Here is a 27098-nt window from a genome sequence, read left to right as displayed (position 1 = left end):
ATTAATGGTTGTGTATATATATATAATAGTTTGTGTTTGTGTGTGTACACGGTTTTTGTGTATAGTCACATAAAACACCTGTGTGTGTACAAAATATCTGTGTGCATAAATACTTCTAGATATTCAAATGTGTTTATATATATGCAAATACAAATTTTGTCCATATGTTAGTATTTACCCACCTATAATTCTTATATGTATCTGTAGATATATAGAATGAGAAAAATTAGTCTAAAATGCACAAACACATGAGTAACTTTTTCGCTGTTTTGGACATTGCAGGTGATGCAGATGAAACTGCATATAGTTGCATTAATTGCACAGAAAGGAAACTTCTCCAAAACTTCAGCACAGGTTGTGCTGGATGGTCTTGTAGACAAGGTTGGTGATGTGAAATGTGGAACTAATGCAAAAGAGGCCATGACAGCAATAGCAGAAGCGTGTCAGTTGCCATGGACTGCTGAGCAGGTGAGTGAGCAGCAAAGGTATTCTTTCAGTAAATAAAATCTGAAATAATATGTAGGGTGTCCTTTCAGTCTGAGGAGTAAATACCAAATCTTTGGTTTTTCTCTGTTGCATGAAAGTGATCTGTTTGCTTTCAAGGTGCTTCCTCAGGCAGAAGTTAAATCTTTATTTCTCTAAAGCTGAAAATGGAATCATAGGATGGTTTGAGTTGGAAGGGGCCTTAAAGACCATCTAGGTCCTCCCCCTACCCCCTAGGCAGCTGTACCTTCTGCTAGACCAAAGCCCCATCCAGCCTGGCCTTGAACATTTCCAGGGGTGGGACAGCCACAACTCCTCTTTCAGTTCAGAGCCTTTGCTCTTTGTCCAGCCGCTATATGAGCTTTTCAAAAGTTTTCTTGGAGGCCTCCTTCAAGTACTAAAGAGCCACATGAAGATCACCCTAAAGCCTTACCCAGGCTGAAAAATTCCAATTCTGTCAGCCTCCCCTCATAGGAGAGGTGCTCCATCCTTTAAATCATGGTGGCCCTTCTCTGTACTCATTCAGACAAATCCATGTCCTTCCTGTGCTGAATGTCCCAGAACTGGATGCAGCACTGCTGGTGGGGTCTCACAAGAGCAGAGGGAATGCTCTGAGGATCCCCTCCCTCCCCCTGCTGGCCAGAGTGCTTTTGGTGCAGCCCAGAACACAGGTGGCTTTCTGGGCTGTGAGTGCACATTGCTGCTCCAGCCTCCTTGGAGGGACTGGATGCTCTCTCTTGCACACACTCTCTCTCCACTCATCCCCCAGCCTGTGTTGATACCAGGAGTTGCCCTGACCCAGGTGCAACACCTTGGCTTGTTGAATCTCTTCAGGTTTCCATGGGCTCACTTCTCAAGCTTGTCCAGGTCTCTCTGGATGGCCTCCTGTCATTCAGGTGTGTTAACTCCACCACTCAGCTTGGCCATCACAAACTTGCCCTCAGGAAGCCCTCAATCCTTTTGTCTGTCATTTATGATGTTAAATGGCACTGGTCCTAGTATGGATCCCTGAGGGGTGCTGCCTGCCATTAATGTCCATCAGGACTCTGAGCCTTTAACCCACTACCCTCTGGATGTCATCATTCCACCAGTTCCTTACCCACAAATGTCCACCCATGGCTCTCCAACTTACAGAGAAGGATGATGTTGGAGACCTTGTCAGAGGCTTGACAGAAGTCCAGCTATATGGTATTTGTAACTGCACTGATGTAATTGCTCTGCCAAAAAAGGCCATGAGGTTGGTCAGGGAGGACTTGCCCTTGGCGAAGCCGTGCTGGCTGTCTCAATCATCTCCCTGTCCTCCATGTGATTCAGCACAGCTTCTAGAAGGATCTCTTCTATGATCTTCTGAGGCACAGTAATAATGAGTAATTATCTAATGCTTTTTTTAAAAAGCAGGTATGAATCTGTAATGAGGGTGTCTCTGGCTGCCTCTAAGTACTTCAGGAACTTCTGGTTCACTTCAGTGTCAGTTCTATCCTGCTATAGTGACACAGTTGCTTTTTCCTTTTCTGTTACCTCAGCTTTTTCTGTTCACTTGCCCTGTGTTTTTTGCAGGTGTCTTCACAGTTAAAGTTTACACTTAACTCTCTTCTATTCCAGGTTGTGGCTACGGCTTTCTCTCAGAAGAATCCTAAAAACCAGTCAGAAACTTTGAACTGGCTTTCGAATGCAATTAAAGAGTTTGGCTTTTCTGGGTAAGTCTTTTAAGTAAATTACTAAGAGAAACTTGAATGAAAATGTTTCTAATCTGGAACTAAGGTTCTGTTCATCTGAACTCTTGTTCCTTAAGCTCTGATGTTAGCCATGTTCTTGTAGCTTTTAAGTATATAACCAAGTATTGGCATTACTAGTTCGACAGGATGCGATTACACTACTAGCTACTTTACTCATTGCTTGATCTTCTCTGAAGAGCATTTGTCTTAAGGCACTTACAGGTGTGGGGTGGGCACAGAGCTGTGATATTGCATGCCTGTTACACTCCTGCTTGGATACACCTGCACCCAGGTGGACCACTATACATTTTATAGTGGAAAAGAAAAAAACCCAACAACTGAATCTGACAACTTCCAGAAGAGTACATAACCAGCATGCCTGTAAATCTCCTTGGGAGACATTTTGAGGTTGATTACAGTTGAATAAAGTTTTAGCCAACAAAATAGCTGTTATTATATCTGGCATTGTGAGTGTGAGAAATTATTTCTCCATCAGATCCAGGGATAGCATGCCTGAATTTTTAATCACTAGTCTTTTAACTGAATGTGGTCAATAGAGTTTAGTCCTGAAGAAAAAAAATCTCTAAGCAGGGAAAACTGCATATATAATTTTATTTGACTACTTGGGCAGTTACAATGCCTGTCTTGAGATATTTTGTGGCTTTTATTAAATAGATAGTGATGTTGATTAAGTCTGGGAAATGAACTCTTCTTTAGTAAATTCCACCAAAAAGATGTATTTGCAACATGGAATGTGTATAGATGTATTACTAGGACAGCAGTATTTGAGGCTGCAGAGATAATATAGAAGATTCAGGAATTTAAACCTTCCTTTATTTCTCTTGTAAATATCCTTTTGAAAAATGTGCCTTTTTCTGGAAGATTATGAGACTAACTAACAAAATAAAAAAAGATCCACCACAACAGTAATATACCCTCACCTTTATTGTATAGTCATGTTTCAGGTACTTAAAATGTTTCTTGATTCATTCCTCAATATTTCAGTCCTAGCAATCATGTGGATTATGTAGTTTAAGAAAGTTTCCAGCTGTGATAATAGTAGGCTTTTGTATAAATTGTTTACTGATTGATTTTCACAGTAGGCTATTCTCCAAACTGGTCTTTCAGTAGTTATTTAAGCAGCTACTATCTGCATTGGCTCTGTACCTGTGCTGCTGTTTTATGAGTGATCATGTCTTCTGCATCTAAGTTAGCTGTGTAAATCTGTCTAGGGGTATCTTTTTAATTAACATACTGTGATGATTTTGTTTGTTGGTGCTGTTTCCTGTGTTGTGTTTTATTTATGGGAGACATCTTCTTTCCACAGATTGAATGTCAAAGCTTTCATCAGTAATGTGAAGACAGCTCTTGCTGCAACCAACCCAGTGAGTAAATTTAGAATCTTAATCCTGAATTATTATCAGGCCTTAATTTGAAGACTGAGTGCCTTTTCCTCTTTCTGGCAGGCTGTGAGGACTTCTGCCATTACATTGCTGGGAGTAATGTATCTTTATGTAGGCCCTTCTCTGCGAATGTTTTTTGAAGATGAGAAGCCAGCCCTTCTCTCCCAGATAGATGCAGAATTTGAAAAGGTATGAAGTGGAGCTCTCTTGCTACCAAGTGTCATTAAAGCTACTTTGGAACTTCAGTAGCTGGAGTTTGTAGCAATTTTGTGGTCTAATCCATGGGCCTGTAGTTGAACCAGGTTTATATGACAGTGCACAAAGGCTGCAAATTCATTATGTGTAGCTATCTCAATAGCCATTTTTTTTCATTATGAACATTAAAAGTTCCTGGGTTTGTTTGAGTAGTATAATGGTTTAGAAGTCTGCTGTCCTGATCCAGTGCATTCATATCATACAAGTGGTTTTATTTTTAATGTCAAATGAAAAATTGTAAAACTGTTGTTTCTGATTTTGTGTTGCTTGCAGATGCAAGGACAGACAGCACCAGCTCCAACTCGTGGCATTTCCAGGCACAGTGTGGGAGGTGGGGATGATGGTGAAGAAGAAGAACAGGAGGAGGTTGGGAATGATGTTGTGGATCTCTTGCCAAGAACAGATATTGGGTAGGTTTGTATTCTAGCACCTGAAGATACATTGCCACTGCAATTCAAAGCTTTGCATTTATAACTCCTTTCTAAGCAGAAATCTATGATGTTAAAGCACTCAAATACTAATAGTGCTATCACTAAGTAAATGGGCACTTTCCCTGTTCTTCTCTTGCAGTGATAAGATCACAGCAGAACTAGTGTCTAAGATTGGGGATAAAAACTGGAAGATCAGAAAGGAAGGTCTAGATGAAGTGACAAGCATAATAAATGAAGCAAAGTTCATACAGCCAAACATAGGAGAACTTCCAGCTGCTCTGAAGGGTCGTCTCAATGACTCCAATAAAATCTTGGTATGTTTTTCAAAGTCCTGTTTCAGTTGTTTCCAGCTTAAATCTTAAGGTAGTCATGATTTCTGAACCTTGATTATTTCTATGTGGTCTCTTTCATTGTCATTAGATCAACAGTTGGAAAATAGTGAGCTGTGTGTTTCCAAATAATTTATTTCCCTATTTTAACAAATATTTGCCTTTTTCATTTAAAAATGCTTCAAAAGAAGGGAAAAGCTACCCTTACTCTGAATGTAATAAAAGGAAATCTTAAAATAATTTGACTCATTGCTTCATTTGTGAAGCAAAAGTGAATTGTCCCTTGTTTGAAAATATTTTTACTTGAAATTTAATTTGTTCAGAATGTGGGAGTATTTCTTGTTTTTTTGATGTGATGAATTTGAAGGCTGGTTTCATTGAGCAGGCATTCTAAAGTAAAAGCTTAATATATAGCAATATTTCTTTTCCATGTGTAACTGGGAATTTTTGCACAAATGCTTGTAATACTGTTTTATTTAAAACCTTTTTTTTCCTTATATGCAGGTGCAACAAACACTGAGCATTCTTCAGCAACTAGCAACAGCAATGGGCCCCAATATCAAACAGTATGTGAAAAATTTGGGGATTCCTGTCATTACAGTCCTAGGAGATAGTAAGGTAGGACAGATGTCAAGATCTCTTTGCTTTTTGTGTATCTAAGCTATGCCTGAAAGGTGGTTGGTAGTTAAAACTTCCTTGAAAGCTTACCAATTTTTTAAAAAAAGTTATTGCCTGAATGACAATTTAATATTCAAGTATAAATATGTGCCTGAATGAACATTCAGGTGTATTTCCTACTTGTAACTAAACCCAGTGAAACAATCTGACTTTTAATTTAATGTGGTAACTATATGCATATTTCTGCTGCTGAAAGTACAGTATTTTAGACACTGAACAAGATTTGCTTGGTGAAGTTTCTTGTAGAATTTTTAGTGTATCACTGGATTACACTATACATTGCTGTTGTCTTTGCCACTGTGTAGAGACCCTTGGAACTGTAGGTAGACGGAGGACATTCCCAGCTGACACCCAAGCTTGTGTAAATAACATCAGTGTTGAGTTTGACAGGATACTGTGTCAAGATAAAGCTTAGGATCATGGGAAAGTGCATTTTGAAGCAATGGGTAAAAAGGCTTGGGAAGGTGCCAATATCTTGTGCCAGAAGTCATGGGCAATTATCAAAGATGGCATACTTCAGCTGTCTCTGCTTGGAATATGAGTTGGAAAAAGAGCAGAAGCTGGATCTACCTGTCCCAAACAGAGGAAAGATTTGGACTGGTTCTAGGGCTAGATAAAAATCTCCTGGTTAAAATTGATATCTCTTTAAAAGTCTTCAAGATCTGAGATCTTATATGACTGTTAAATTCTTTAAACTCACCAATTATCCTGAGATAACAGCAAGCTCCTTTTGTAGAGTCACCAAACTTTTTAGGTTTGAAGGGAACCCTACAGACCATCTAGTTCCAACCTCACTGCCATAGGCAGGGACACTTTCCACTAGACTAGGTTCCTCAGAGCCCCAGACTGGAAGGAGACTTGCAAGTATGTCATTTAAGGGTAAGACCAATTGTGATTAACTGACACTGTTACTCAAATGCATAATACTGACATAACTTGTAAGCACTGTAATGCTGACAGAAAATTGTATGCTCCTTTGAACACTCTTACAGTGCTAATTTTTTTTAAGTACTTCAAGTGCAAGATTTAACTAGTTTATTAAATTTGTCAAGTTTTTGAAGATGAGGATGGTCCATTTTGGGTCCTACTTCAGTGTGTTTGTAGTGGACTCACTGAATAATTGAGGAAAGTAATCTGCTTGAAGCATGAGTGAAGACAAGTTAAATTTGGGTGATAGGACACAAGGCCTTGTCAGAGAGGCTGATGACCATATGTTTATCTGCAGCACATGATTTGTTTGTTTTCCTCAATGAGACAGAAGATGGGAGAAGTTGGTAAAGCAAGGATGCTGACTTCTTGTTTACATATATGCCTGGATGTTACTTCTGCATTTAATATGGTTGATACTTTACTAAAAGAGTCTACTACATTATTAGCTTTCCTCAGAAATTGAGCCTGCAGGAGAAGGTCATATGTATAAAGTCATGTCTAGACTAATAACATTTTAAAGAACCATGGTTGTTAAATATTCCATCTGGTTCTCATAACTTCATATAGCTGCTTCAAAAAAGGGTGCTGTTCTAAATTTTGCTTGGAAAAATCAAGATGGAAATTGGTAGGAATTAGAGGATTCCCTCATTCCTGATTTATGAGTGTGCAGCCTATTTAAGTGCTATATAAGTCACTAACACTATTTTTTAGCTTCTTTAAGAGTTGCTCTCAGAATTGTCATCAATGAATGGTAGCATGTAAAAGTAATTTTAGAGATTCTCTTTCACCCTCTTTATTAAACTTATTTTTTTAGGAGTTATGGTAGATGGGTATAATGTCTGATTTAGAGATTACTACAGCTGATAAAATCAATAAAATGAAATTCTTCTGAATCTTAGACGTCTTAAGCTGCAAATAAAAAAAGAGATTTCAAAGCCCACGGTGTGGAAGCTTTTTTACTTTCATGGGAAGGAAGACTATTGCTTCTTCTGTCCTAATCTTCTGACCCCTCTTTAGGTTGATTCTTTTTAAATCTTGTTCTTCCTACAGAATAACGTTCGTGCTGCAGCACTGGCAACTGTGAATGCCTGGGCCGAACAAACTGGTATGAAAGAGTGGTTGGAAGGGGAAGACCTGTCAGAAGAGCTTAAAAAAGAAAATCCTTTCCTAAGACAAGAGGTAGGCTTCTGTCAAGTAAACTTCTTAAGTGTGTCAAATCAAAATAACCTTATGTGCTATGGACTCTCTATCTATGCAGACTGAAATGACCCAATGCTACCGTTATATGGGAAAAGAAGTAGCTGTGTATTTGTTCTGACATAAAGTTGTTAAACCTTGAAAGGCTAATAACAAGCTTTCTTCCTGCATAATAGCTGTCATTTAGACTTCAATGCCTCTAAAATGAAACTTCTGTCATTTTTGATTAGAGTTTTAAGAGCTAGTTTGTGGTCCCTTAAATTCACCATGGAACAGAACTGGAGACATTAAAAAGAATGACTGAAATTCTATTCCTTTCAAAAGGAAGAAACAGCCTTTCAAAAAGACCAGGCTTCAAGTTTTAAGATAGTTGTGTTAACATTACATAACTGTACTTATCATAACTGTACTTAAATTAATTTTTGTATTTGCCGATATGAAAATTGATGTTGTTGAAGAGCATTTGCCTGAAAAATGTTTGGGTAGAATATAATGGTATGTGAGGGACTACTATTCAGACTCTTGTGCCTTGGCACAGCACTGTGAACACTTCTTTAAAAGCTTTTCTTTTAAAACTTTCTTTCAGCTTCTTGGTTGGTTGGCTGAGAAGTTGCCTGCCCTCCGTTCTGTTCCTTCTGACCTACTCTTGTGTGTGCCTCACCTGTACTCCTGCCTTGAAGATCGAAATGGGGATGTGCGCAAAAAGGCACAGGATGCCCTGCCCTTCTTCATGATGCATCTGGGCTTTGAGAAGATGGCAAAAGCCACTGGCAAGTTGAAGGTACTTCTGTTACAAAGATTAGATCATGTGATCTTGAATGAGTGACTATTAAGTCCTATTCACAGTCTCATGACATGCTGTCTTGAGTCATGTAAGCTTGTCTGCATTGACTATTTTCAGGGGAACTGAAAATAGTATCAGGAGCTGTGAGCTAGAGATTTCTCTGCTTCAGAAATGATTACTGAAGCAGAGAAATTACAAGCTTATTACTTCAAGAGCTTGATATTTCACTCTGCTTTTCTTCTGAAAAAAAATTACTTGCAGATAACTTCCATACCAGTTCCTGTCCCACTCCATGCCTTTCTACTCATACTTTAACATGTTGTCTAGCAGTTTGCTTTGGCTTATGGACCCCTGAGTGGTGAGAAGGCACTCCACTGAAATCCAAAGACCACTCACCTAGAGTGAGTTTACACGTTTCCCATAGGTCTTGCAGAAGAATCTTTAGGGAAAGATGTTTTAACTCAGAACAAAAGTATCTGAGAAGGATGATGTTTTAAGATGACCATCGTCCAAGATGCTTAACAGAGCATGGATTGTTTCAAACCAATTTTGGTGTTGTTGTCTGTAGCACGTATTGGAAAGATTAGTGATCGGCATTATTGAATTTATCACTTCTTTTTTGAACTTCTCATTCTCTAGCCAACTTCCAAAGACCAGGTACTGGCCATGCTGGAGAAAGCCAAAGCCAACATGCCAGCCAAACCAGCTCCTCCTGCTAAAGCATCTTCCAGAGGGGTAGGAGGAGCAGCTCCAGCCAAATTCCAACCTGCATCAGGTAACTTCTCTGACATTTTGGGAAATGACTGAGAAAATGGTGGATTTTGAAGCTTTTTGACATGCCAGAGGAATAAACATACTTAGCTGAAAAAGTATTCAGCCATAGTTAGGATTCTGGTCTTTCTTGCATTTGAATCAGCTTCCAATGTAGGAGGGTGTTTCCTTTCCACACAACCATCTGTCAGCTGCTATTTGAAAACTTGAAAATATCTACTTGGTATTGAAGCTAAAACCAAGCTGGGCTAAAGGGGGAGATTTTTTCTAATTCTAATCTGATTGTAATTATTTTTTTTTATGTTTTCCCATTATTTTTTCTCTGGACTATTTCCTCAGTGTAGTTCACTGTGGGACAGCCAGAATGCTTCTGTGATGGGATTAGGGGACAATTGATTTGAAGAATCAAACTGCTGGGGCTAGCTTACTCAAGCCAGGTTCAACTACAGCTCTAGACATTAGCCTGCACTGTATATATGTCTGCATTTTTTAATTGTTTTGAAAAATGACAAATTGGCCAAGTACCATAATCTTAATTAGGAAATTAGGAAAACTTTGTATGCTAACATGGAATTTAAGGGACTTCTTCAGTGAGTCTAAAAGCCTCAGACATATGTGTGTTAAACATACTATATCCACAAACAGTTTTTCTTATGTCCTGAGAAAACTGATAAGCTAAAATGGGCTTCTAGATAACTTTAAGTGGTCTACTGTTTCTCCAGCATTTGCTGATGATTTGGGATCTAATACCATGGAATCTAAGCCTGATCTCAAAAAAGCCAAAGCAGGAGGACTCTCCTCTAAAACTAAGGTATGTTGATTGCCTTTTGTGTAAAATCAGTTTTACAGTTAGTAGCTGTGGTTTGTTCATGTGTTATAGGTAGAAGAGTGTAGTTCTTGCTATGGACAACTTTTATTAAAAATCTTCATGTTTGTCTGAACTCTTAGATGACAGACATTCCCATATCACTTCCCTGATCACTGCTTTTGTCATTACCTATTTAATTCCTAAAGTCCATTTTGTCAAAAATCAGTCTTATGAGAAACTCATTCTGTTAGAAATTTTCCTGGCCTCTTTGATTTTGTGCTATTGTGAATTCATTCTTACTATTCCAGGGCCATGAATATTAATTTTGAACCTATGTATCAAAAGAAATTAACCTCTACCTTACAGTATGAAGGGCAAGAAGTTCTCAGTCAAAGCACAAAAAGGGAAGGAGTATGTTTAAAAATGTAATAATCTCAACTAATTACAGTCGATTTTTGGTTAGATTTTTCTGTTGTTTTGTATTACAGTAATTTTTTTTTTTTTTGCTGTTAATAATTAAGTTTGTCCTATGTATATAACTAAAAATAACCAGAAATATTCTACAGTCCCATTGTCTGAAGTAGTGCTGTAACAAGAACATTTGATATAGGTCCATATTCATGGTAAGAATGAGCAGAACAGTCCTTGAAGGATGTTGTAGGTCTGCTCAAGTCAGTGCAGTGTTCTGCCAGAACTCTGCTGGTAGAATTAGGACCTTTATTGTCAGACAGCTGTTTACTCTTAAATTTCCATTCCAAACCTTCTAACACATGCTAAGCAAAGACTTTTCTATGGCTTATTTCCAGCAGTCAGATGTTAATAGCAGTATGTCCAAGGGTAATGCCTGCCTGTCCAAAGCTAATGCAAGCCTCAGCAAGGGCAGTTCAAGTCTGACAAAGAGCCAGTCTGTCAAACAGGTACCACGTTGGGTTTTAGGGATGTGTGTGGGTGACTAGCACACTGGTTGAGAGTGATGTCTCATAATTCACAGGGTCCTGCTGTGCACACTGTCATGGGTATTGCTTCCACAGCAGCTGAGCACACACTTCTAAACTTCTAATCAACATTTTTCTTTCAGCTTCTCTCTGCCTCTTGTACACATAGGGTGAGGGTGGCAAGTATCTAACACCTGCAGTTGCTGGGACTGAGGCATGTGTATGGCTTGTGTTGCCTGCTAATACCTTGCTTCTTTCAGGTACAGGGAAAGAAGGTGCTAAGCAAGCCTAGTCTGAAGGAAGACGATGATAAATCAGGCCCCATTTTTATCATTGTCCCAAATGGGAAGGAACAGAGAATGAGAGAAGAGAAAGCTCTGAAGGTGAGAAAAAATCAGAATGTGTTCACAAGTTTTGAAGTGGAGGCTTTTAACGCTTTCTTTAGTTTTTAATTTAGAATTAAACATATTGTGACATGTGTTAGCCACTGTCCATCTCTTGGAGTCTGATTCTTGAGTTGAATTTCATACATCAGTAGTGGGCTTACTGTGGTATTTCTTTTCTGATTTTCAAATTTTGTGCATTTATACATTGTCATAAAAACCTAAGGACTTTTTACATTTTTCAAGTAGTGAAGTATCATTATGCTTAGTCAGTTGTTTTCAGGTAGAATGTCAGAGTTCTAGGATACGTTGCAAATGCTTTAATATACTTACTTTGAGCAGCCCCACTTAGCAATTTGTAGGGAAAATTCTATTAGTGCAAATATGTGTGTTATTTATAACTTGCTAATAAGTAGGCCTGTCTGGAGCTTAAAAACAATGAGTTAAAGTGATAATTAGTAAGATAATAGTGTAAGGATAATCAGTCCATATGAAGAAAACTTGTCACGTGAAAAAAAAATTGAGCAAACACCACTAGTTTTTCATTACTTATTGGTAATAAGAAGGCTTTGAAAACAGATTCTAAAGCAGAATTAAAAGATGTTCAATCAGCAGCATCTGTCAGGAAGAAAAGGTATTACTTGCTGTGAGTTCTAAATACTGCCTTTTACAGGTGTTAAAGTGGAATTTCACTACTCCCCGTGATGAATATATTGAGCAGCTGAAAACTCAGATGTCCACTTGTGTTGCCAAGTGGCTACAGGATGAGATGTTTCATGCTGACTTCCAGCACCACAACAAAGCACTGTCTGTTATGATTGAGGTGAGTTTGGATCTGTGGTAGAAGATGAGGCTGACAGAATTACTCTCTGCTATGAAAGATACTACTTGAATTAAAATAAAATGGAAATTCTTTGAGGAGCCAGGGATCATTGTTCTGTGTAGTTGAAACCTAAACATATATAGAAATAATTTTCAGAGGTATGATGAAGTTGGTATTAATACTGTTTCTCAGGAGAAGGGAAAATTTCCTCATCAGAGACTTCTCTTAGAATTTCAGAAAGGCATCTAAGTTAAAAGTGAGTATGTATTGTTCTGAGAATCTCCTAATAAATGTAGATTATCTTATCAGACATAGCTTAGCTTATTTTCTTATTGAACAGTGTATATATGTGTTTCATTTATGTAACTTCTTTTTTTAACTGCCTTCAAGCACTTGGAGAGTGAAAAAGATGGAGTCATCAGCTGCCTGGATTTGATCCTAAAATGGCTTACCCTGCGGTTCTTTGATACCAACACAAGTGTTTTGATGAAAGCACTTGAATACCTTAAATTGCTTTTCAATTTGCTGAGTCAAGAAGAGTATCACCTCACCGAAAATGAGGCATCCTCTTTCATCCCATATCTTATCCTAAAGGTACAATTTGTTTTACAGAAACTAATGTTATTTTTCATGAGGATTATGGCAGAATACCATCAAGCATTGCAATATGTTCATTTAAAATATATTGCGAATGGAGTGAAGTCCAGTTGGTGGCTTGTGTGAGATTCAGCAGGCTGTGTTTATTTAACCTGGAGAAAAGGAGGCTCAGGGGATATATTAGTACTCTTCATAACTACCTGAAAGGAGGCTGTAGCGAGGGGGATGTTGATGTTGTCTTGTCAAGTAATAAGTGAATATAATTAGAGCAAAAGGACCCAAATTGTTCTGGGGGAGGCTTACATTGGATATTTGGAAAAATTTTCTTTGTTGAATGGGTTGTCAATCACTTTAATGGGCTGTCTGGGGAAGAGGTTTAGTCTCCATCACTGGAAATATTTAGAAGACATGTAGATGTGCCACTTGGGGGCATGGTTTCGTGGTAGACTTGGCAGTGTTGGTTTAACAGTTTGACTCAATGGTGTTAAGGTTGTCTTTTGTCACCTTTATGATTCTATATGGCATATTTCCCTTAAAAGCCATTGACAAAAAAGGGATTTTTGCCTTGAGAATGACTCTGGCTTTCCTAAGACTATTTAGCATAGTCAAAAGTATCACAAAACTGTATAAAATATTTTGTATTTCTTCCCCTCTTTTTAATTTTTTTACGTTAATTTTCCTTTAGGTAGGAGAACCGAAAGATGTCATCCGTAAGGATGTACGTGCCATTCTGAACAGAATGTGTCTCATCTATCCAGCCAGCAAGATGTTCCCTTTTATCATGGAGGGGACAAAGTCCAAAAACTCCAAACAACGTGCAGGTAGGAAATGGCCTGTTGAACTGTACATGTGCAAAGTACTTGAAATTGCTTTGGTTTGCATCTTGAAAAACCCAGCATAAGAAAGTTGAGTGGGATGTGAGATTTGCATGCACATGGCATTTTATTCAGATGTTTGCAAGTGTTTAAAGGATGAGATTTTCAAGTAGTATCATATTGCTTTTTATATTTTGGTGTCTTTATACCTTTCAAAGACAAGGAATCTCTTAAGTTGCTATGAGTGTTATGAGTCCCTTGAGTAGGCTTGTTTTCTTAGTGAAACTGTGCTGGTGAGAACAGTGACAGTACTGTTTCCCTACTCACCAAGGGAATCAGTTCATCTGAGCAAGACGTGTCTCTACACTGTACTTGTGTTTCACCACAAATAATGTCTGTAATAAAATTGTGGCATTTGTAGTTCAAACAACTTCCTGATCACTTTGAGAGTATCTTATCCTGGTATAAGCAGAAAGTTAAATTCTCTACATAATATAGTATTGCAAGCTCACGACTGTTTACCTGAACGTGATATTAACTGTAGCATTGCTCCTACATGGTTATGGGAAATACTTGAAGTGTAGAAGGATGACTGACTGCTTTTATCTGTGAAGAAGTCTGCTGTAGCTTACTACTGATCTCATAAATCACCTGGATTATATCTGTCCTCAGCTTTGTGATTGGCAGTTCTCTACAGTGAATGTTCGTGCTGTACAACCAACACAGGAATTGGGAGCGCTCTCTCTTTACAGCAGCTTTTAAGTTGAATGTGCATATGTTATCATCTTCTTTTAGAATGCTTGGAAGAGCTTGGATGTCTGGTTGAATCGTATGGCATGAATGTGTGCCAGCCAACTCCAGGGAAAGCCTTAAAAGAAATGGCAACCCACATTGGTGACCGGGACAACGCCGTGCGCAACGCTGCGCTGAACACCATTGTGACTGTCTACAACGTCCATGGTGACCAAGTGTTCAAGCTGATTGGAAATGTCAGTGTAACTGCACATGAGTTCATGGTGGATTTGGGTTAGCATGCTGTGCTTGGTTTGGTTGGTGGGATTGTTTGTTTGGGCTTTGGTGGTTTGGTGTTTCTTCAAGTCCTTACGCTTTTGTAGGGGATTAGCACTCATTTGCTTGTGATTGATCATGGTACATCTTGCTGTTGGTGTCAAGAGCATTTTGTAGTTTTGAGAATAATTTACTACATCATAGATTCTCTGATGGCTATTTGGTTAATCCCAGATAGCAGAATATATGAAATCATAGAATGTTTTGGGAAGGGACCTTAAAAACCATATAGGTCCAAACCCCCTGCCATGGGCAGAGACACTTGGACACTTCCAGGGACTGGGTATCCTTTTTCATTGCTTCAGCCACTCTCTCAGTGAAGAGTTTCTAATCCAATCTAAATTTATCTTCTTTAATTTTAAAGTAATTATTTTTCTATCACTGTATGCTCTTGTTAGAAGTCCCTCTCCAGCTCCTTTGTAGGCCCCTTTTAGGTACTGGAAGACTGCAGTGAGGTTTCCTCAGAGCCTTCTCTTCAGTACGCTCCCAACCCCAACCCTCAGCCTGTTTCCAGTAAGAGAGCTGTATTTAACCTGGATGTGCATGAATGAAAAAAAAAAAGAGAAAGACTGACCTTCGTGGAAATTAAATTGTTTATAAAGAGTAACTTGCATTATAGTCAATTTTACAAGTGACACATCTGATTCAGAATATTTGGATAACTTATTTGGCCAAGAAAGGCTAGTTGTTGGGGCTCCAATGAGTTCTCAGCTATTTTTCTTTGTCCCAGACTTATCCAGTTGCTTTGCAGTTGAAGTCTGGTAAGTTTTGCTTACTTGCTTCATCTTACTGCATTTCATTTTTAAAGTGTCAGTACTATGCCGCTTTGTATTGCTGCTGTTTTGCTCTCTGAAAATTATACTTAATCATTATCATCTAAAATGCAGTAAAAGTTAAAGATGCTAAAACTCAGTTTCCAGTGTCCAGCAGTGGAAAGCTAGTTCACTGTGTTTATAATTACTGTGCATATCAGATTAAGTACACTGAATTCCAATCTGAATCAAGAGCAGTTAGATAATTTTTTTACAGTTCTGTTCTCTGGATTTGACCTTGGTAATGTTTCTAGCAGCATTAAAACTGATTGCAACATGATAGATATTTTAATGCTTTTTCAGCTTTGTTTTGTTGCATCATATGCCATAGGGCATACAAGCCATTGGATGGTATTTTATGGAATATGACAAGGCTGCCCTGCGCTTTTTTTTTTTTTAATTTTTTTTTTTATTTTTATTTCCAACTTGTTGAAAAGTTGAAATTTAATGTGACTCTTATTTTCTCTGGTAGCTGTTCCCATGAGAGTTAACATTACATTTTCATTAACATCTTATATTTCCATCCTATTTAACTATTATTCAGAGTGCAATCTGCTTCTGCATCAGTTTTACATAGTCCGTTTGCTTTTGATTTTCAAGGTAAAGGTAGCACCTGAACAATTCAGCTCTTTCTAACCATGACTTTCTCAGCTTCAGTATGGTCCATCTGTGGGTTCTCAGGAAGGTTTCTAAATCATAGGGATGCTGGAGAGTATTGCTCATGAAACTGTAATGCCTACTTTTGTTCAAATGGAGTTATTGATAGTCTTCAGTCTGGTAGATAAGCAGGTAAATATTAATCTTTACACTGCCTGAGTTGGAGTATTAAGTTGCCTGATCTGGTGTTCATATTGAATTATGAGTACATTGAACAGAACAACTATCAGAAGAACTCTGGCTTCTGTGGCAGGGTCCAGAGTGTTCAAGCACTTCTGGTAGGGAATGTAGAAAGGTGGGTGGGTTTGGGTTTTTTTTGGTTTTTTTTTTGGGGTTGTTTTTTTTTGGGGGGGGGGGGGTTGGGTTTTTGCAGCAACACAGGCAACAATTACAAACACTGGATAGTACCATAGTAATTAACTGTTTCTTGAAAGAAAAAACAGGGCTAGAAATAGGTGTATTCTGTATTACAGCTTGTGAGCATGGGTTAATTAGCTCTTGAAGTAGCATCTGACAGTCCAGAGTGTTCTGGTGAGTTTGCTGCTCAGAGGTAGCATTGACAGTTCCCACCTTCGTATTAGAGAATTTCAGTCTGCACTGATAAGTATGGTGTGAATCCTCTAGGTGACTGAGACTTCTAAAACCCATACAACTCAGGATGAGTGATAGCATCGTGTGTTACAGCTTTCAGAGAAAGACATGAGCATGCTGGAGGAAAGAATAAAGCGGTCAGCCAAGAGACCCTCTTCTGCTCCAGTGAGACAGGCAGAGGAGAAGCCTCAGCGTACTCAGAACATGAGTGCCAATGCCAGCATGATGCGCAAGGGACAAGCTGAGGACATGTCCTCCAAGCTCAAGTATGTGATGTTACATTATAGTCTCTACCTGCATAGTGTATGTGCTAATATGTCTGACAGTGTCACTTTAGTTCTTGTATCATCATCTTTGCATGTTGTGAAAAATGGCCAAATAATATAAATCTAAATGTCTGAAATTTTTTTGTCTTGTCTGTCTTGAAATCTTTCTAAATGGTCTTGTGCCTTTTTTCACTGCTTCTCCATGGACAGAATTATGTATCGCACTTATAGGATGTAAGTACTGCCCACTAACTCCTTGGTAGCAAGGCTCTTGTATCTTTCAATTTCTATCCTTGCCATCCCTTCCTGAGGGTGATGGGTTTGCCATGGCTAGTTCTAGATTATTTATAGATCTCTGAATAAAAGAGAAGAAAGAAAAGAGAAATACAGCTTTCTGTCAAGGTGACTGTAGGTCAGGCTGCAGACAGACATGGCACTTAAACATTAAGCAACTGTTAAAAATACTGGGAGAACTTTCAGTGTGTTGGACTAAACTTGATATTTGTTGGACCATGTTCTAGTTGTATTAGACGTTAAGCATAAAAATGGATAAGCATGTGTGAATTGTAGAGCCTGGGACAACAGTACCCAAAACAAAAAGCTCAGAAACTATTCCTTGCCACCTGCTCATCATTTTTGATTAAAAGTCTGGGCTGAGAACTAAATATTCAATTATTTCCTTGAGAAATCTGATATGCAGTATAGGTCATGTGGGAATGCTGTGAGTCTTGGACTCACAGGGGCTTGTGAAGTTGCTCTGTATGTGTGCATCCTATCCATTATTTTTAAAAAAGCCAAAAAAAGCCCTTCAAACTTTAAAGTTATATTATTTTAATAGTACTGTAAACTGTGCTAGTTATCCCAAACCATGCATACCTGGCACAGGTACAGGGTATCTTGTGGTTTGCAAGAGAAACTAGGCGGGCAAGTAAAGTAGCAGCTGCTCTTCTGGCTTACAGAAGTTTGTTTTACCAAGGACTAGGGGAAAAGCAGAGGGAGTTAAGGGGCTTGAATATAATCCAAACTGCAAAACCTGTGTTAGTATGAGAACTTTAAGGTTACCGGTGGATGCTAGTGCTAATAATTTTACCTCTTAAACTAAAACTCTCTCCTGGTTTCTGTAGCCAAAATCGCAACATGGGCGGTCACCCGGAGACAACACATACAGTTCCACGGGAATTTCAGCTGGATCTTGATGAAATTGAAAATGACAATGGAACCGTCGGATGTGAGATGCCAGCACTTGTACAACACAAACTAGATGACATCTTTGAGCCGGTCTTGATTCCTGAGCCCAAGTGAGTTTAGTTTTACCTCCTAAGTGAAATCAGCAGGGCTGCCTAAAAAAGTATTTTGAAAAGGTGAATTGATAGTGCTAGTTTCTACATTCAGACTTGTTTCCATAAGAGGGTAATGTCAGCTAACTTGAGGAGATGGCAAACAAAGGGTTGTTGTACTCTTCTGAAATCTAGAGAACAGTTATGTTTAATGAAAAATATTAGTTCTACTTAGGCATTTTCATAGATGGTATTGAATTTGTAAATGCATTAGCAGTGTCTTTACAAACAGTGCAATAGACATGGTAAAAAGAAATTATTCCTTCCTTGAGAATCCTTAGTGAAGAATGAAATCCTTTTTCCTCTAAATATTCATTGAAATACAGCAGTTAAGTGTACATAAGTATAGCTCTCCAAAAAGTAATGAATCCTGTTTCCAACCCTTTAGAATCCGTGCTGTGTCCCCACACTTTGATGACATGCACAGTAACACAGCTTCTACTATCAACTTTGTCATTTCCCAAGTGGCCAGTGGTGATATAAATACAAGCATCCAGGCTCTGACACAGGTAAGTGAATTCAGGTAGTAACTAATCGCACTGTACCAGACTTTGCCTGCGAGGGTGATGAGTTGCACTGTGGTGGAGCATCCATGTCAGGTGATGTGGGCTCTGCTCAGAATCTCCCTGATGACAAAACTAAGTGCACAGGGGCCATCTGACTCGCTTTAGCAATAGAAATTCCACTTGAAAGATGTAGAATAACCTTAATGCTTTTCTCATTAGTGCTTCTGTGTTATATTTTTGGTTTTGTCCAATTATTTTTGCTAAGAGTTTGTAAAAGCCAGTTAGTCAGTGAGTCTTAACTTTTAAATTTTAACAGTTTTAGAGATCCTTGGCAAAAGAATTGTCTTGCCCCATAGTTTTTGCATGGGTTTAAGGCGACTTTAACTAGTTAGACGATTTTTTGTCCAGAAGATTTCATAAAACTAAATTCCAGAATCCATAATGCAGCTGTTGCTGTTTTCATTTGTGTATGGGACAGAATTGCAGTTCTCTAAAATATCAGTAATTGATTGTGTTTGGATTAGCAATATAAATCTCTAGCTACTGATTTTAGGTGAAAGCTTAGAATACAACTGCCTTGGCAAATGGATTAGTCAGGGCAAAACCTTTCCTACAGAAAAGTATTTAAATCATTGTTATTCTGCGCTGTTTGCATTATGTTGACTTTACTCTCAAGTGTTTTGTTTTTAAATCTTAGATTGATGAGGTTCTCAAGCAGGAGGACAAAGCAGAAGCTATGTCTGGCCACATCGATCAATTCCTGATAGCCACATTTATGCAGCTCCGGTTGATCTACAATACACATATGGCAGATGAGAAGCTGGACAAAGATGAGATTGTCAGACTTTACAGCTGTATTATTGGGAGCATGATCACGGTAAGGCTTGTTGTAAGAGATAAGGTGAAGAACAAATAACTTCTGCACAGAAGTTGTGGGAGAATGGAGTGTCTGTTCTGTACCTAGGTTAGCTTCCTACTAAGTCTGTCTTAGGAGGGTTTGTTGCCAAATGCTTATCAATGCACCTTTTGAGAGTAAGTGGGGAATAAGAATTAGGGGAAGATAAGAAGGTCTCTGCTTCTGCAAAATACAGACTAAGACTTCTATTAAGCTCTGGTTTTAAAATTCTTTACCTTTTGATTGCTGAGTTGGTGGCCTGAATATTTTCAGAAGTCACTCAGTAGAAATAACTTTGTTCATAGTTTTGTTCTTACTTTTGTGGGAAACACGAAGATGTGGAGATGTCTTGGTTTGACAGTGTAGTCTAGAGAAGTCTAGAGAAGTCTAGGATTATGTGCAGGGAAAACTGACACTTTCTTCAATCTGTAGCTATTTCAGATAGAGAGTCTGGCTCGAGAGGCATCCACTGGTGTGCTTAAAGACCTAATGCATGGTCTTATTACATTAATGCTGGATTCTCGGGTTGAAGATCTTGAGGAGGGCGAGCAGGTCATCCGATCAGTCAACCTCTTGGTAGTTAAAGTTCTGGAGAAGTCTGACCAGACCAACATCTTGAGGTAAATAATGAAAAGTGCACAATTAACTGCTCTTCTTTACCTGTTCTCTTATGTTCCTTGAACGGCTGAGTTTTAGTCATTTTGTAAGCAAAGACCGCTGTCTGTAGAATCACTCAGCTAGCTAATAAAGAATTATCACTGATTGTGATCAGAATTTGACTGTACAGCTGGAGGCAGGCTAAACAAGCCAGCTTAGTATGGTTCTTTGTGCTTTTAAGTTCAGCAGGCTGTCTCTTAAATTCGTGTAACATACTAAAAAGAGAGAAGGTAAGAGCTGTTGCTCGTCTGCTGGACTAACCCCAGTCTCTGGTGTGGTATTCTGTGGTGAGTTGGTATTGGTTTTTTTCTTATGTGTAGCACTTTTTCTGTGTAATCTTTATAAATTTATTCCTTCTAGTGCTCTGCTTGTCCTGCTCCAAGACAGTCTTCTAGCAACAGCCAGCTCTCCTAAGTTTTCAGAACTTGTCATGAAGGTGAGCCTGTAGTGGGGATTTTGAACTTATATGGTTTCTCTGAATCATCTTACCTGAAAGAACAGATGGAGTTAAAAAAATTAGTGTCCATAACTTGAAATATTTCTTACAACTTCTATAATTCTGATCTTACTAGATGTCTGTACTGGTTTAGGGCAAATTTGTTAAAGAATCTGCAAAGGAGGGCCCCTCCAGAAAGCGAAACCCACACGGGCCCCCCCCCCCCCAGCCGGTTTGGGAAAAAATTCCTCGGAGAGAGGTGGAAAGAACCTGTTTATTTGACAGACACAGCACCCCCCAGCACACAAAATGAACAATACCCGATGACACCGCTCTGAGAAAGATGACAAAATCAGAAAGTCTCTTTCGGGGGTGGTTGCTCTGTTCTCAGTCCCTCCGGCGCTGGGGCAGCTGCTGCAGCCAAACCTTTGGTGTTCCCGGGTCCCGGTCCGGAGCAGGTTCGAGATGGTCACAGAAACAGGAGAGGAGAAACAGTCCAGGAAGCAATGTGGACTGTTTGGCTAAACTAACTAATAAGCAGAGGCGAAGGCCGAGCAGAAGCAGAAGCAAGAGCAGAAAAGCTAGCCAGCAAAGCAGCAAGCTAAGCAAGCAGAGAGAAAACAGCAAGCTAAGCAAGCAGAGAAAAAACAGCCCGATGTACGCCCTCTCTGTGTCCCTGATAAGAGAAACACAAACAAAACTTCCACTCTTCAGAGCCGGTCTTAAAGGCACAGAACAGATGAATGGGGATATACAAACATCATAATGTCACCCCAGGACAATGTCACATATAGGGACTTCAGGGAGGAGCTTAACACCTGTTAATAGTTTACAGAAGCTTGTGTACACTAATACAAACTCCACACAGAGGTGCAGTCCTCCATACAGTCACCTGCTGGGCTTATTAGCTTCAGGACCACACTGTAGTATGGATTCAGACAGTGCCAGGCTGGAGCTGACTTCTGTCCTGTCATCTGTGTTGACAGGCAGAGTGAACAGGCAAATGTCTGCATTTTAAGCATGAGCACGATCTTTTCTTACCATACAACGCCCTTTTGTAACTGGTTAAGATTTAAAGACAGCTCAGGCATTCTTAATGAGGTTAAACCTAAAGAACTTGTCTATGTGTAGGTATACATAGCATATATATATATATATGTATTATCTGCTGAAATGTCTTCACACAAAGCATTCAGTCTCCAGTTATAGGTAGAGAAATCAGTACCTTTCGTATGCATCAGCTCTAAAGAAAGATCTGGCTCCTGTACAGCCAGTTGCAAAGAGAAAGTATGCACCAGTGCAAACCTGCTTGAGCAGCAGACACAGTGCATGCCTGCATGATGTGCTAGCAGAGTGAAGTGGCTCAGTGATAGTGTTATGTAACTTCTTATATAATCAAGTGCTTCTTTCTTGAGTTGTCTTGCTTTAAGTCAGCCTCTCGTTCCAGTGTCTGTGGAGAATGGTGCGTCTTCTTCCGGAAACCATCAATAGCATCAATCTGGATCGGATTCTTCTGGATATCCACAATTTCATGAAGGTCTTTCCCAAAGAGAAGCTCAAGCAGTGTAAGAGTGAGTTCCCTATTAGGACATTGAAGACACTCCTTCACAGCCTGTGCAAGCTGAAAGGGCCCAAGGTCAGAGCAATCACTAGTCACATATTTTTAAATTGGATGTTCATGCAGTCTTTAGAGTATTTCCTCTTTTTTCCCCTTTTTTAATATTCCCCTTTTTTCTCATTTTAGATCTTAGATCATTTAACAATGATAGACAACAAAAATGAGTCTGAGCTAGAAGCTCACCTTTGTAGACTAATGAAACACGCTATGGAGCAGACTGGAAAAGCTGATAAGGATACAGAAAAAGGAGCTTCTCGCATAGTAAGTAACAATGTGTTGGCAGGGGAAGGGGGTGTAAAGCAATTAATTTAAGAAACAAACTAGATTTTGTGTAAGTAGTAATTCCCTTTTCAACATGCAACTAATGTTGGAAATACTCTTGTAAAGTGAAATTTTCATTTACGGCTGTTTTGGGAATTTGTTGTATGTGTTTACCTGAGTATACTGTGCATATCCTAGGATGAAGTACTCTGCAGGAAATTCAAATGTATAGCAAAAGTTTTATGCTGCATGGTACTGCATCTGATCTACTAAAAGTAAGCCATATCCAAAACAGGTTTTAAACACTTCTCAGAAGGAGTCTGACATCTTCATGATGTTCTTGCTCACATTCTGTGTATTAAGTGGCTATGTAGAACCCTGATCACTTCAAGGTTTTCTCCCTCTTGGAAGCTCTGTATCCAGCTAGCAGGTGTGAGGGTGTCATGGGTTTGTCTGATTTCTTTTTTATTTTATTCTTTGTTTTAAAAGTCTCCTTTTGTTTATTTATTTAGGAGGAAAAGGCTTCGAAAGCCAAAGTCAATGATATTTTGGCAGAAATATTCAAGAAGATTGGCTCAAAGGAGAACACCAAGGAGGTGAGTGCCCCCTTCCTGCAAGAAAGAGAGCATGATACACTAGAATAGTGTATGCAACAGTATATGCAATAGTGTATGCATATTGTAGTAATACATAGCAACTCTTCCTTCCCAGGGTCTGGCAGAACTGTATGAATACAAAAAGAAATATTCTGATGCAGACATTGAGCCCTTCCTGAAAAATTCCTCACAGTTCTTCCAAAGCTATGTGGAAAGAGGCCTCCGACTGATAGAAACAGAACGGGAAGGGAAAGGACGCATTGCTACTTCTACAGGTACGTTATAGCAAAACTGATTGGTTTGTGAGAAGCAGAGCTAGAACCGTTACAGGTCTCCTGGTAGAAATTAATATTTGCGTACATTTATGGATTTCTGAAGCAAGCCATTTTCTTGCTGCTTGAGTTGCTTCGTGAGGCAGCATTCTTTGTTTACAAAACCAGAAGTTAGAACCACACTAAATGGAGGAAACATCTGAAAGACTTGGCAAACACGTGGTTCTAATTGCTGTCCTGTAGTGTGGATTGAACATTCGCCTGTGTTTCATGTGTTTGGTATCAAGAATTGGTTTTGCAAGGTATAAAGGTGGTTTAAAACAGCAGTATCAGCTGTCAGATTCTCCTTTGACCTTTTTACTAAAAAACACATAGGATGCTTTTAATAGTATTTTTTTCTGTGGAATTGGAAAGCTTATTTTAAATAACATGAACTGTTTCTGCAGAATTTGTGATTAATTGGATGAATTACTGTAAAACTGTTTGTTGCTGAGTCTTTTCATTGCACATAAATACAAAGGAGTATTTAATGATATATTAGGGAAGGAATGTGACAAATTATTAGCTGACAGTAAAAGCTGATACACAGTCTAGCAGAACTACCTCTAACCTTAATTTCTTACTCATTTCATAGTGTCCTGTGAAACTTTAGCCTTTTTTCTACTACTGCTCCTTCTCCTATCCCTGTATTGTGGATCCTTGTATTGTGGATCCCTGTATAATCCATCATTCCCTTTAGGAAGATGGATTATATGAGGTTCTTTTAGAACTTCCTAAATGTGTCCACCTATGTAGGACAGAAAATTCTATTTTGCTTCGTAAGAGTCTGTACAACTGAGAAATACTAGTTCAGCAGTTTTCAAAACCTAATTTACTTGCCACAGTTGTCTTTTTTTTTTCTTCCCTAACTTTGTCTGATATAATAAAATATGCTGTTCCATACTGCAGCAGTGATAGATTGCATAGATAGATAGTGCATACCTTTAGATTAAGGTATAAATGCTTAACCTTTATTCTACTTTTATCTATTTTAAACATCCTTGTCATAAATTAGTGAGAACAAATCCTTGTCCATGATAAGTCATAAGAAAGAATTTGCAATTCTTTTAATAATGGAAATTTTTTTCATAATGTAAATTCCTTTTCTAGTCTCTTGGTAGGGAAGCTTTAAAAACCTTGTTATGTGCATTCCAGAAATCACTCTTTGAGACTGTGTTGGAACAAAAAGCTTCAAGTTGCACAAATGAGAGATAAAGAAGGGTTAGAATCAGTGGTAAGCCCAAGAGTGTGACTAAACTACAAAAAGACAGACAACTCCAAGTATTTCTCACCTTGCCAATTGCCCACTTCTCCCCTTGGACATGTTCACTGCTGATGCACAGCACCATCTTCCTCTCCCTGCACTGTTCTCGTCAGCTGTTGGTTTCAGCACTTCTAGAGCTGCTCTGCAGCCATTCCTTAAATTTCTCCATTTCTTTTCTTGGTTTTCAGTTGTCACTTTTGCAAGGAAATGAAAGGCCAGTTATATCTATACTAGCAAATGCAAATAACTAGCGAATAATAGGTTGGTTAATTCTTCATCCATTGGATCTTATCACAAGGAACTGACCAAGAAGTTTATGCTTTTCTGATGTTTTAAATCTTTTAACTCTCCTTCCCCTCATCTTCCAGGAATTTCTTCTCAGATGGAAGGAACATGTGTTCCTGCATCTACCCACACTGTATCTTCATCTATAGGAAACACAAATGGGGAGGAAGTGGGGCCTTCAGTTTACTTGGAAAGATTAAAAATCCTCAGGCAGCGTTGTGGCCTTGACAACACAAAGGTATTGTACTTGACAACACTTGTAAAATCCCCTGGAGAGGCACTTATTTTTTTTTTTTTTAATAAGAATTCAAATGCCAGAAGGCAGATTCCAATCAGAATTTATGATCTTTCATTTATAATGCATGTCCTAGCTACTCACTGCATGTCACTATGCCTAGTATAAATGCCTTTAATCTCATTACTTGGCCAAGTAGGCTTGCATTTCAGTCTGTTCTGTCTGCATTGCTGATGTTGTGTGCAGGTTGTTTCTACAGGCCTGTAGCTTATTCCTTGATGGGAAGTTGAGTCTCAGAAAGGTCCAAACAATAACTGTTCTCTAAAAGTTAACACCTCAGAGATTAAGGATGTGGAAATTCTAGACTTTCTGCTCTAAAACTACCATGAGAGCTGATTAAACTTTGAAGTTTTATATGTTTTGGGTGTATGGATACTGAGGTGCAGGAATGATAAATGAGCTTAGTGCTGGAAATCTGTGGACCAACATTTCTTACAGTTCAGTGATCTGTGTGTTAGGAATCTAGTGCCAATTCCTGAAATTTGAATTCGGCCATGTGAGAAGTGATGCTCGCTCTAGGAATAGTCATCCAGGTGCATCACTGTTTTAACCTTTGACACAAATTTGAGTATCAGCTTAGAGCTCTGAGGAGGGGAAATGTTTCCTAGATCATAGTAACAAGGTAAGTAACTCAGATGGAAATATTGGTAAAAGAACAGTGAATTGCCACTTTAAGTCTTTTACAGATTCAGTCTTGCCAGTTTCATCTTCTCATTCTTCCAGAAAATTCATTGTCTGCTGATGTTGCACATAGGCAGGGATTTTTCTCTTGTGTTAGAATTTAGGCTGTTCAAGACTCTGGCAGTCTATCTCAGTAAAACTCTAGTCTGCAGGGAATTTTTTGATCTTGAAAGACTAGCTTCTTTGTGTCCCTGTTGACATAAAATTAAACATTAACTACTCAGATGATTGAGCATAGTAATTAGCTTTGCATGGTTCTGACTTTGACAGCAGCTGACTTTATTACTCCAAATCCACTTGTGTTGTGGTGCTCTTTCCCTTTCCTCTGTTTTTATTGCTTGAAGAGATGAAAAGCCATTGATGATGATTTGTACATTTTATATGGCCTTTACCACTTTACATCTTAACACTTCCCTTTTCTCCCTCATAGCAGGAAGACAGACCGCCCCTGATGTCTCTGCTCTCTAAACCAACACTCCCTACAGTTGCATCCTCTACAGATATGCTTCACAGTAAGCTCTCCCAGCTGCGTGAGTCCCGGGAGCAGTACCAGCACCTGGACCTGGACTCCAATCAGACTCATTCCTCTGGCATTGGAACTACCCTGGCTTCACCCTCTTCTGCAGCGGCCAATATTGATGACTTGAAAAAAAGATTGGAGAGAATAAAAAGCAGTCGCAAATAGAGATGCAGAGAGACGGTATCGCTGTTGTTTGGGGCTGGCTTCAGCTTTAGTTTACTAAACTAGAAGTCTTCATAGTTAAATGGCCTCATTTAGGCCTAATGTATACAAACTGGTTTATGTATAATACAGTGGATTTTGGAGGGGTTGAGTCATCGTGGCACAAGTATTTGTACATAATTTGCTTCTCAATGAGCATCTCTTTGACAATAGAGGCTGTCTGTGTATTAGTTTTAGTGTACAGACCTGTAAACAACCATCCTCTTGCTCAGACTAGTTTCTCATGACTTGGGGTTTTTATTTGTAAAGTTGTCTTTAAAATCTCTTCCTAGTTCTTGACTCTTAGAAAACCTTTAGTGATTTCACTTTTAATTTTGTGAATTCTTCTCCATGTAATCCTTGAACTGTTGATTCTGTATGGACACATGGCATGAAGTAACTAATTTAAGTGTCTTTTGTAAATAAAGTTTGCATTAACTATACCAGCCTCTATAGGAACAGCAGCAGCTGCTGGTTAGAGGTCACTCTCTATTTCTGAATGTT

The 27098-nt window shown here is 38.8% G+C and overlaps 1 protein-coding gene, 1 long non-coding RNA gene and 1 other non-coding gene across 12 annotated transcripts in view; 2 read left to right on the top strand and 1 right to left on the bottom strand.

The window, feature by feature from the left end:
* CKAP5 (cytoskeleton associated protein 5) overlaps positions 1–27037 on the top strand; it is a 53177-nt gene extending 26140 nt beyond the window's left edge. For 3 of the 9 annotated variants that reach the window (XM_074543071.1, XM_074543073.1, XM_074543072.1), the window contains exons 17-46: positions 283–468; positions 2086–2180; positions 3526–3583; positions 3665–3790; positions 4130–4266; positions 4427–4601; positions 5121–5234; positions 7275–7403; positions 8008–8202; positions 8845–8980; positions 9699–9787; positions 10591–10701; positions 10980–11102; positions 11776–11925; positions 12316–12519; positions 13208–13343; positions 14133–14326; positions 16559–16731; positions 16942–16965; positions 17856–18029; positions 18457–18577; positions 19272–19451; positions 19902–20089; positions 20487–20562; positions 22010–22198; positions 22307–22441; positions 22954–23037; positions 23153–23312; positions 24981–25135; positions 26304–27037. In XM_074543071.1, the coding sequence (XP_074399172.1) occupies positions 283–468; positions 2086–2180; positions 3526–3583; positions 3665–3790; positions 4130–4266; positions 4427–4601; positions 5121–5234; positions 7275–7403; positions 8008–8202; positions 8845–8980; positions 9699–9787; positions 10591–10701; positions 10980–11102; positions 11776–11925; positions 12316–12519; positions 13208–13343; positions 14133–14326; positions 16559–16731; positions 16942–16965; positions 17856–18029; positions 18457–18577; positions 19272–19451; positions 19902–20089; positions 20487–20562; positions 22010–22198; positions 22307–22441; positions 22954–23037; positions 23153–23312; positions 24981–25135; positions 26304–26558 (4272 nt within the window). In that variant the 3' untranslated portion in view covers positions 26559–27037. The remainder of the gene's footprint in view (positions 1–282; positions 469–2085; positions 2181–3525; positions 3584–3664; positions 3791–4129; positions 4267–4426; positions 4602–5120; positions 5235–7274; positions 7404–8007; positions 8203–8844; positions 8981–9698; positions 9788–10590; positions 10702–10979; positions 11103–11775; positions 11926–12315; positions 12520–13207; positions 13344–14132; positions 14327–16558; positions 16732–16941; positions 16966–17855; positions 18030–18456; positions 18578–19271; positions 19452–19901; positions 20090–20486; positions 20563–22009; positions 22199–22306; positions 22442–22953; positions 23038–23152; positions 23313–24980; positions 25136–26303) is intronic. The other 6 variants (XM_074543077.1, XM_074543076.1, XM_074543074.1 and 3 more) reach the window with 6 other exon arrangements.
* On the bottom strand, positions 16234–21483 carry LOC141729363 (uncharacterized). 2 transcript variants are annotated; one of them, XR_012580833.1, is made up of 3 exons: positions 20883–21462; positions 19706–20615; positions 16234–18071 (listed from the first exon to the last, which is right to left on the bottom strand). It is a non-coding gene; the product is annotated as an uncharacterized LOC141729363 (long non-coding RNA). The 2 variants fall into 2 exon arrangements; XR_012580832.1 differs by having other exon boundaries at positions 16234–20615; positions 20883–21483.
* LOC113459606 (small nucleolar RNA SNORD67) lies at positions 18625–18735 on the top strand. The gene has a single exon (XR_003381012.1). It is a non-coding gene; the product is annotated as a small nucleolar RNA SNORD67 (small nucleolar RNA).
* Positions 27038–27098: the final 61 nt, after the last annotated feature.

Source organism: Zonotrichia albicollis, chromosome 6, assembly GCF_047830755.1.
Source record: "Zonotrichia albicollis isolate bZonAlb1 chromosome 6, bZonAlb1.hap1, whole genome shotgun sequence".
Taxonomy (NCBI): domain Eukaryota; kingdom Metazoa; phylum Chordata; class Aves; order Passeriformes; family Passerellidae; genus Zonotrichia; species Zonotrichia albicollis.
Note: the sequence above shows the minus strand (reverse complement) of the source record. Positions and strands in the feature narration are given on the sequence as shown.